At 35.5% G+C, this 10,561-nt stretch overlaps 1 protein-coding gene across 1 annotated transcript; it reads right to left on the bottom strand.

Moving 5' to 3' along the window:
- Positions 1-6,302: 6,302 nt before the first annotated feature.
- LOC140883069 (non-specific phospholipase C6-like) lies at positions 6,303-8,984 on the bottom strand. The gene is made up of 4 exons (XM_073289378.1): positions 8,878-8,984; positions 7,609-8,732; positions 6,967-7,143; positions 6,303-6,747 (listed from the first exon to the last, which is right to left on the bottom strand). The coding sequence occupies exons 2-4, from the start codon at positions 8,666-8,668 to the stop codon at positions 6,449-6,451; spliced, it is 1,536 nt and encodes a 511-aa protein (XP_073145479.1). The 5' UTR covers positions 8,669-8,732; positions 8,878-8,984; the 3' UTR covers positions 6,303-6,448.
- Positions 8,985-10,561: the final 1,577 nt, after the last annotated feature.

Genomic DNA, 10,561 nt, shown 5'->3' with positions numbered 1-10,561 from the left:
CGGAAACACAGACAGCATAATATCAATCAAATAAACTCATTCCAATCAACAAACATTCATTCCCAATCAATCCCAACACATCTCAAAATCCCCAAATTTCGAAATTCATAAGATAATTCATATCAAATCCAATCGTCGTTATTTCTTCGAACCGTCTTAGATATACTATCACAGCTATCTCAAAATCATCCTCTCCGAATATAAATCAATTCTAAAGACATCCAAAAATTCAAAACTCTCAGAAATAAGATAAACTTACTTCCAAACGGAGCACTCGTCGCTGCGATCGCAGATATCAACTTCAGATCAAATTCCAACGGACAGATTGAGCTAAAATGGAAATCACAAAAGCTTGGAAGCTTTTCTCTCGCCTTCAATGGAGAGGAACCTATGAAGGGGATGAAGAGGGAACAAATGAGACTAAGTCAAACAAATTCCAAGACCAATCAATATAACAAATCCCATTTTTGCGTTTTAGTCCCTGAAAATTTCAAAAATTGCATTCTAGTCCCTGATCAAAATCGAATCGGCCCTCGACTTCTAAAATCTCTGATTATCTCAAATAAGGTCCATTAAGATAATTTTGGGGCGTTACAAGTTGTTAGATGGTTTTAGTTTCCACAATAACTCTGATTGTATTTTTTGCTTAAGTTTAATTGCATTCTTAAGTCTCTGATTAGTATGTGATATGGGACGGGTCACTACAATAGTGACCCGAGTTCTGTTTTACATGTTTAAAATGACTCTAAATTTTAAAAGATAAAAAAAACATGATTAATGGGTCATTATTTGAGAAAAATAAGTGAAAAATCAGCTCTAAAACATCCAAAAATAGTAGAGATGTCTCGGGGGTCCTAACTAGTTCGGAAGCAGCATAAGCAGTTCAGATCTTCCAAACTCAGCAAGCAAGAGGTGTCATGTTAGGTTGGACAAGTGACAAATCAGACATTCAGAACTCGGTTGTACCCTGAGGTGTCAAAATGTTGTTTACACGTGGAATTCATGCTCAGATCAGAGCTTCTGAACCCGGATTAGATCTTCCGATCTTTGGCTTATAAATAGATGTCCAAAAATCAATTTTAGATGCAAAATTCAGAGGATTTCGAAATATTAGTCTACTTTGAGTGTTTCTAGCCATAACCTTGAGGGTCGGGCACTAGCATGAGGCTATTGGACTTGTAGTGGAGCTGTGCTTAAGTTGTTGTAGGCTCTCGATATCAAAGGGTTGACGACAGACTAAGGTATAAACTTGGATACCTAGCAGTTATTGGGAGTAATTATTAGTCTAGTTATGAATTTTAGATAAGTTATAGTGATATGATATTCATTGACTTGTAGGCTTGTACTGCTACACCAGTGAGTTAAGGTACGTAAGTATAGACTGATATAACAAACTGAGTATGTATATTTATGTGCTGCATTATTATATGTTTCATTATTACCTGTCAAGTGATGCATGATTATACTATTCATATATGCGTCAGTTGTATACCACGTTGAACATGTTATCCTTTCGAGATAGTTTGTTGTGTCTAGGGTTGCTCAGCTAGGGGTGTTCATATTTTGGATAAAACCAAAAAAACAGGAAATCCAAACCGAAAAAATCAAAGATCGAACCGAACCGAAAACCGTATTTTGTAATTCGAATATAAATATTAAAATCGAAGTTTATTTGGTTCGATTTTGGATTATATATTTCAAAACCGAACCGACCGAAAAAATCGAAATTGAATTAAATTAATAATTTTATTTATATTTTTTATTTATATTATATATGCTATGAGATGATATTTAGTGAATGAATATTCATTTTGAATAATTTTTAGTTGATTGTTGTTTATTTAATTCGTTGTTATTGTTTATGTAATTTTTAGTTGATTATTGTTTATATAATTCAATTAAAATTTATTTTTAAATTTTTTACTAAGAAATCATTTAAAAAAACATATTATATTTTATAGCATATTTATATTATTAATTTTAATAATTGTGTCAAAATTAGAATAACTGTATCAAAATTTCTTTTGGTTTTTTGAAAATATTATAAGACTGTGGTTGGATATTTGTCCTTGTATTGTTTGTTATTTTTTATTTTTTCACTATATGACTATAACTTTAAGTTGTGTGTTGGGGTATTTAAATTACATGTTGGATGAAATTTATGTTTCTTTTATTGTGTTATGTATTATTAATGATAAAACTGATCAAACCGAACCGTATAAACCGGTCCGTTATAGTACAAAAACCAAACCGAACCGAAGTAAAATGGTTTGACTTTGGATTATATTTTTCATAAACCGAAAGCCGGAAAACCAAACCGACCGATGAACACCCCTATGCTCAGCCCTAGTCTTTCATTGTACGATGGGTACCGTGTGACACCCACTGGATCGACGAGTTAGCATGTGCGGTCACCCAAGATGGTGGTAGTCCAAGATCAGAGTCAGCATGTGTTGACATCAGCTGGATCCTTCGGGGTTAGCGTGCGCATACTGGTGGCGCCTACGTTCGGGGCATGATATTCAAGAGTTTGATCCATGTTCACCAGATCATTCATGCTCATGTTTCATGCATTTCATAAACTTGTATTGTAGTGACCCGATCCGGATCACCTACTAGGTAACCACTTAAGCATGCAATTAATTAAAACTTAAGCAAATAATAAACAACATAAACTAAACGTTAGTTAACCAAAACAAACCGGCAGAATACAACCGGAACTAAAACCCAAAGTGATAAATGTTATACAACCCAATCGAATAAAACTGTATCAAAACCTTGAAACCAGAAAAACAACTCACTGCAACACCGATTTTTCTCTCAACCCTGTCTCGATCCTTCGACCTCGTCCAACCTGAGACCTGCCGCGTCGAATAGGGTGTCCAAGAAAATAGCAACAAGGACGTGAGCGACTAATGCTCAGAACGTAAAGTATGAGTATACAAATCGATATGATGCATGCAAATGACTGGGTACTGGTCAACTAACAAGTCTTGCTCAGTCTAGGTACCAATGAGTGTGTAGTAGTATCTGGGGTCAACTCCGCTGGATAACTCCCCACACTCATCAAAGATCATCGTAGCGTCAGTCCCCGTCATCACGACGGCTCGCGGTGTTCGACAATATAACAAGGGTGTAGGGCTAAACGACCCACTCGAATGACTATCTCGAAGGAGATGCAACTCAACATGAATATGCACATGTAACAAAAGCAGTAAAACATGGATCATGACACGTAAAAAATAACATATAATCAAGTATAGTCGCTGGAAATCTCAGTCAGTACCTACGTACCTTTCTAAGGCATTCCTAGCAATACAAGTCTAGCCCACAAACTAATAATTATCATATCACTAAAACTAGGGGTGTTCACGGATCGGTTAACCGCCCGAACCGAAACGAAACCAAAAATTCGGTTTTTGGTTTTTCGAATTTTTGGTTTTTTGGTTTTTCGGTTCGGTTCAATTTGGTTTTTTCTCATGGTTAACCGAACCGAAAAACTTTTTTTAAAAAATTTTTTAAATTATTTTTGCATTTTTAAATCATTTTTTATTTTTTATTAATAAAATAAATAATAATAAAAATAAATAAATAATAAAAATAATAAAAAATTGAATTTCAGTTAAAACCGAGAACGAAACCGTTTCACCGAACCGAACCGTTAAATTTGGTTTGATTTTCGGATTTCAAGTGAATTTCAGTTCGGTTCGGTTCGGTTCGGTTCGGTTCGGTTCCGATTAAATGAATACCCCTAACTAAAACTGGTCTAAAAGCATTAACTATGTGATAAGTGCATTTTGTATGCATTATTTCATGTTATTTTTATGTCTATTTTGTGTGCATTCATATTATTTTTATGTGTTTTTATGTGTTTTAGTGCATGTGTGTGTATTTCACTCCTTGGGTTAATTTTGTAGGAAAATATATTGTTGAAGAGTGAATTGCGGACCAGCTTTGTTCAAAAAATCACATTTAATTTTAGAGAGCTCCAAATCCGATCTCCACCGGTCAGATTAAATTTCACGATGTTTTGAAGCTGCTGTCCAAATTTCAGCTCAATCCGACGGCTAGATCTTGAGATATGAATTTTTGAAAATCGTCGCTCGGTGCAGAAAACTTGTACTGCGCGCGCGCGAGAATCAAGCTCGCGCGCGCGCGAGTCCGACGTACAGGGCTCTGTTTTTATGTGCTGCGCGCGCGCGAGGCCTATGCCGTGCGCGCGCGCGTGTTCGGGGGTCATATGTGTTCCGAAAAATCCTTATTTTGAGAGGAAATTAACTGGTAGGCGTCCCGGACCATATATATAGAGGATATAACATATTTTTGAGGGTTTCGGAAGCTCCAGAGCGCAGACAACACAAGAGGAGGCGGCTACAAGGCTTGGGAGAGAAGATTTCTTCTTTCTTTTCTTCTTTTTATTTTTATTTTTGAATTATTGTTTTTAATTATTGAGTAGTTTATTTTCAACCAAGACGGCGTGATTGGGCCGAACAAATTTATGTAGAAAACTTGGATGTTTGTTTGGGATTTTTTAGAGTTGATTTTATTTTATTGATTGTCAGATTTATAGTTGTCTTGTGAATAGTCTGATCAACTGTTTGCTTGCATGTTAATCAATTCCAAATCGACAGAGGAGGTTTTGATTTTGATCACTCTGATAATTAACATATTTTAAAACCGACTAGAAATAGAATTCGGTTTCAGTGTGCGGTTTAGGTGTAAACTGAATTTTCACAAATATTTAATGCATTCAAATTTGATTAGAATTACGAAAGATTAGTTCATCAATATTTGAATAGGTTTGATTGTTCTAGAAATAGACCTTTGAACAAATTAGGAGAATTCCCGTGAATTAAGATTAAATCTGAGTCCTGAATCGACTACATGTTACAAAATTTGTTCGGTACCTACGTGTGTCTTGGTTGTCTTTGTCTTAATTATTTTTATCTTCAGTTATTTTTATTCTTATTTCTTAATCAGTTTTTATTTTATATTCTTATTTTATTTAATTTAAAATCCTTCTATTATTTTGTCTAGATTAAGTAAAATAATTAATTCTTGAGAATTGACTGCAGTCCCTGTGGGATCGATACTTGAACTCTCTGTCCACTTTACTATTACTTGACCTGGTACGCTTGCCAGTAGATTTATATCACACCGATTTAGCCGGTCACTATGCTAATAGATAATCTCAAATTCTAATAGGGATCTCAGACTATACTTGTGTCCGTCGTCAGACTTTTGCTGTCGAATGCCCTAACTCTTGGGTATGGCTCCGCTGCTATCCCGGAAGCATCTCGCTGCTGCCCGGCCCTAAATTATATGACTGGAAACGCCCTAATAACAACAAGATTTGAGAGGAAAAGTGTGTGAATTAGCAAAAACTGAATCTCGGATGACCTATTTATAGGCGAAGTTCGGACCTTTCGAACTGCGCATGCATGCCACAGTCCTAACTGCTCTGATCCAAATCTTCGAACTACTCTTCGGACGCTCCGATCTCATGCATGCAACGACGTGCCTTGTGCATCTTGACACTACGTAGAAGCCTGATTTCGGACCTTCCACGTGTCCGTGTATGATTGACACTTCACATACTACATGACCTAACTCAGATCGAACCTTCCGATCTTGGGTTCGGACTTTTCTAACATCCCTCAACTTCCGAACTCAACATAAAGCACTTCGGTGCTTCCAAATTGGAGTTCGGACCTTCTGAACTCTTCGGGGGTTCCAAAGTCTTATTTCATATTTCTGATCCAGTTAAACACCTAGTTAATTAGAATAGTGATCACTTAATCATGTTTTATTATTTAATCTTGTAAAATAGGGTGCCAATTACTACATATATACTCATATTTATGTATTGGGCGTTAGAGCTTATGTCCTTGCTTTGTTTCCGATTGTATACTGTTTGATTAGTATTTATTTTAAGTTCCACAGTTTGCTTTGATTTTTTTAATCTGTTTAAGTAAATTGCATGTCTAACTTTCTGATTAATAGGTGATCGAGGATGAATCACTATAGTTACAAATCCCAAGGGTCTAAGAATTTTAATATATGATGATGACAACAATAAAAGAAACTCAACGACGAATATTGTATTTAAAGGAGTTTTTCAAAATTTGTAATAATATTTTTCATTTTTTTATTTTTATTTTAGTCGGTGTTAGTTTAGATTTTGTATTTAATTTTTAATTACAAATCCAAATTCTCATACTTTCTATTTTTTAATCGTTGTATATACAATATAATTCGTGCATGGGACGAGTGAAATACTAGTTGTAGACAAATCTGGCATTGCAAGCATTTTTACTCACACCCCATTTCTTTTAAGTTTCCAGTACCTCTGCGTATCTATACTTTCTTGCAGAAGCTGGAATCCAATGAATCACGATATGAACAAGAAAGAAACAAAAATAGACAATCATCTATGGAATCGATCGGCTTAGTCGTGGATCGAGGATCGGGTAGTTAGAGAAGATCTCATGTTCACAATGGTGGATTTGTCAGCTCCTAACATGAAAGCTTCTCTACTCGCACCTAGGAACCTTGATACGGCACCTTTCACGTATCCATGCGCTTCTTTTACGGTCATTTTCTTCACTGTCTCACCATGAATACTGCTCAAGAAATGGTCGCCATTGAGAACAGCAGCCAACTGTACCAACTCGCTCTGAAACTCGGATAACCCTCTATGTTCATTGGTTTCAGTCCTCCTTAAAGGAACTACATCAGGCAAAACCTCTGCAAAAAAATTCATATATCACCTCCCTAGCTAAGTCTATTTCCCAGACAGAATTGAGTATTTCAATAAATAAAATGAGACATCTATAGTTCCTTTTTGTAACAAAGTATAAGCAAAATTAGCTTTTGGAAATGTATAAACTAATCATCTTGACTAAGATATTGTAGAGAGCTAATATTTTAAGCTTTTGGCTGGAACAAGTCATGCAGATGGATTACCTGGGCAATCGGTTCTTGGAGAGGTTAGTTCGGTGACGATGTGATCAAAAGTGCCAGCCCAAGCATCTCTACGAGTCAAAAAACTGGAAGAGAGATTCAACAACTTCTTTATCGTTGCCGGAACAGAGGAGTGTTCAAACTCTGAGTCTGCTTCCGGCCCGTTCGGTTTACTTATGACTACATTAAAAAATAATGAGATAAATAAATCAAGATCAAGCTACTTAATGCAGATATTTAAGTGAAGCTAAATCTGCCAAAAAGCTATCATTTTCAGTTGCTTAAGCACTAATTATATACTATTTCCATGTTATATGAAGCATATGTCTTATTAAGGCAACTTTTATCCAAATGAAAGAAACCATCACTAAACAAAACCATCTTATTATCCGCAAATGTGCTACCATATGTTGCAATCCTCCATTCATTATAAGCACAAAGTCATCAGTTTCAGATAACACTAAATGAAAATTTCAACATTTCACAAGTAAACATTTGAAAAATGAATGCTTTGTCCTCTAAACTAGTAGTCAGTGCACCCACCCCCTAGCCCCCATTTCCATGATCCGCCTTTGCATCTGCATCTACTACCAAAGGAAAACATCAACTAGCAACCGAAAAACAAGGAAACTAAATCGAACTCACCAGTTCCTTTCTTGATCCAAGGAGAGACCATGATAGTCGGGACACGAACGCCGAGCCTGTCAAACTTAAAGAAATAAGGCGAAGGGCCGATATTTCCATCCGGATTCGGAACATTTACAAAAGGGGTTTGGACATGATCATAGAATCCGCCATGTTCATCATAGGTAATTATGAAAAGGGTCTCATTCCATTGAGGACTCGCCCTCAATGTCTCATACACCTCCTTTACTAACTTCTGGCCATTAGCAACATCATGAGACGGATGATCGTCGTTTGCGGGAAATCCAATCAAATCAAAGTAGCTAGGCTCAATCACAGTTAAACTAGGCAACTTTCCATCCCTAGCATCTTTCTTGAACTTCAAATCATACTGATGGAACTTAAATGCATACTTCAATCTCCTCAAATTCCTAAAGAACAATGCTGTGGGAAAGTTCTTGAAATAAACACCAAAATCCAAACCATTTTCATCAAGCGAATCAAATATTGTGTTCTGTGGGTACCCTAAAGCCAACTGTTTAATCACATGGCTTGTGGATCCATGAGAAGTAGCAGAGTACACAAACAGCCTATTGGGCTGTGTAGGACCAGGAATCGAAGAAAACCATCTATCGAAAACTGCGAATTCTCGAACCAAAGAAGTATAAATAGGCACATTTTCGGGTCTAAACCCTTTCATCACAGTTTCTGATAGATTCTGTGACATGCTCGAAGCTTGCTCCACAAAACCAGACATTGAAGGTATTAAGCCCGACCCGAATACCTGTTTCGCCACATCTTCGAAGGAGTGACCTGGGTCCGGATCCACATACTTAGCATCATCGGAAAAACAAATAGTTTCATTACCACCTGCCTCTGTTGAAAATGAATTGCATTCTTCCCCTGTGACGCCATTGATTAAAGGGTTCACAGATTTCTTCATCCACCCAAGCAAATGGTCAAATGATCTGTTCTCCATCACCAACACCACCACAGTTTTGATGGGCTGCTGCTGCTGCTGCTGATGGGTGAGCAGAAAAACAGTGGAAAGCGTCAGGAAATTCAAGAAAATCGTCCTCATTTTCTTGATTCCGAAGAGACAGAGTTTCTTCAGGTAAAGAACAGAAACTTTCCCTCCCTATATCCTGCAAGAGTTACGGCAAATTTATCAAGGGTTATACCCAAGTGGGAAACTTTTAGAATGGTGGAGAATAAAAGATTCACGGAAAAATCTAATGTTTCTTTGCAGATTTTCAGTGAGTGGGTGAGTGAGATGAAACGTGTTCAAACCGGCAATGATTTGGGAAATTCCAGATTTGTGATGCATAAAGACAAGAGAATACTGTCCAGCCACTCCACTGTGGGGGCGAGTTCTTGAAAATTGAAATACATGCATTGTCATTTTGGATTCGATTCATTGGGAGGTTGATGCAAATATGGCAATACTAATGGCGGGTTTTACTTACATTTATATGTAAAAAATTTGGTATTGTACTGTGTACATCAAGCTTAGCGGGTGGTACATGGTTCATGACTCTTGCATATACGTCGTAGTTCGGAATTCCTAATAAAAGTTGGATCTTTTTGGCATACTATATAATACATTGCTTAAATGTGTTTGTCTTTTTGGCATACTATATAATACATTGCTTAAATGTGTTTGTTTGAGTGGTATAGATCAACATGCATGTTTTTCTATTAATAAATCTCATGTTTTTGGGAACGTTGATTGGAGAGAATAAAAAATGTTGGTGAGCTTTTAGAGCGAAAGATCGATTTGACCCAACTCGACTGTGAACTAATCTGAGTAGAGTATGTACATAATAAAGACCTTCAAACATTATAATGAGGTGAAGAGCAATAAGACAATAAATATGATGCTTAACATGTGAAAGATTATGATGTTTATATTTACAGAAATTATAAAGATCCTATTATCTTTTAGATAACTAAGAGAGTGTTTGGCTAAACTTATTAAAAAGAGCTTAAAAGCTGTTTTACGAGCTTATAAGCTGTTAGAACTTATTTTAAAAATAAGCTCTTAAAGTGTTTGGATAAACTTATTTTAAATAACTTAAAGATGTTGATGTGTTTGGTATTATAAGATCTTTTTATCGTCGAAATTACCAAAAAGGGTATAATTATATGAAAATAATGTTTTCAGTTATACATATATGAAAATAGTTTTAGAATAAACATATATTAAAAAATAAAATTGTTATAATATTTTATTTTAGAAAAATTTATGTGATTTGGAATTTTTTTAAAAAAATAATATTTAATATTTAATGGATGGAGGATATGATTGAGATTTATTAAAATATTTAAGGATATTTTAGAGAGATATAATGTTAAAATAAGATCTTTTTGAAAAAAGTATCTTCCCCTTACTTTTTTAAAAACAACTTATAAGCTGTCAAACAGCTTATTTTGATAGCTCATAAGCTTTTTTTAAAAAAAATTACGAAACAAATCCGAAAAGCTTTTAATCTCTCCCAAACACACTCTAAATTTGAATTACTCTACCTCAGTAGCTCCTACCTAATTAGGGCTCTACTCATGTTCATAGTGAATCATCAGTTAGTCAATTAATCGAGAAAAAACAAACAAACAAACAATGGATCGAAGAACTATATATCATCGACTAATAATATATACAAAAAATTAATATGCATGCCTCGAAAATGGAATGAGTACATGAGGGTGTTGCAGTGAACAATATCAAGTACTCAAGCGGTTCCAAAAATTATAATATCACATCCTAAAATAAAATCTAGTGGGAGAGATAAGTGTGCAAAAATACCAAGAAAATTGCAAATTAAAAGTACGCAAACCAATGTGGAACACATACTCTTGTTTGATACTTTAGCAGCATACCCGTGATTCTTTAGTGACCACAACAAACAAACGCGCTTGGGGAATATGACGAATTTGATATTTTCTCGACTTTCCGTTAGAGTAATTGAGATAGGGA

The sequence above is a fragment of the Henckelia pumila genome, chromosome 2 (genome assembly GCF_033568475.1).
Source record: "Henckelia pumila isolate YLH828 chromosome 2, ASM3356847v2, whole genome shotgun sequence".
In the NCBI taxonomy this organism is placed as follows: domain Eukaryota; kingdom Viridiplantae; phylum Streptophyta; class Magnoliopsida; order Lamiales; family Gesneriaceae; genus Henckelia; species Henckelia pumila.
This window is presented reverse-complemented; position numbering and strand designations above follow the sequence as displayed.

Coding starts and splice junctions, on each gene's coding strand:
- LOC140883069 (XM_073289378.1), bottom strand. CDS start 8,668: ATGAGGACGATTTTCTTGAATTTCCTGACGCTTTCCACTGTTTTTCTG. Junction 7,144..7,608: donor TTGGATCAAGAAAGGAACTG/GTGAGTTCGATT, acceptor TTTTTAATGTAG/TCATAAGTAAACCGAACGGG. Junction 6,748..6,966: donor TCCAAGAACCGATTGCCCAG/GTAATCCATCTG, acceptor ATTTTTTTGCAG/AGGTTTTGCCTGATGTAGTT.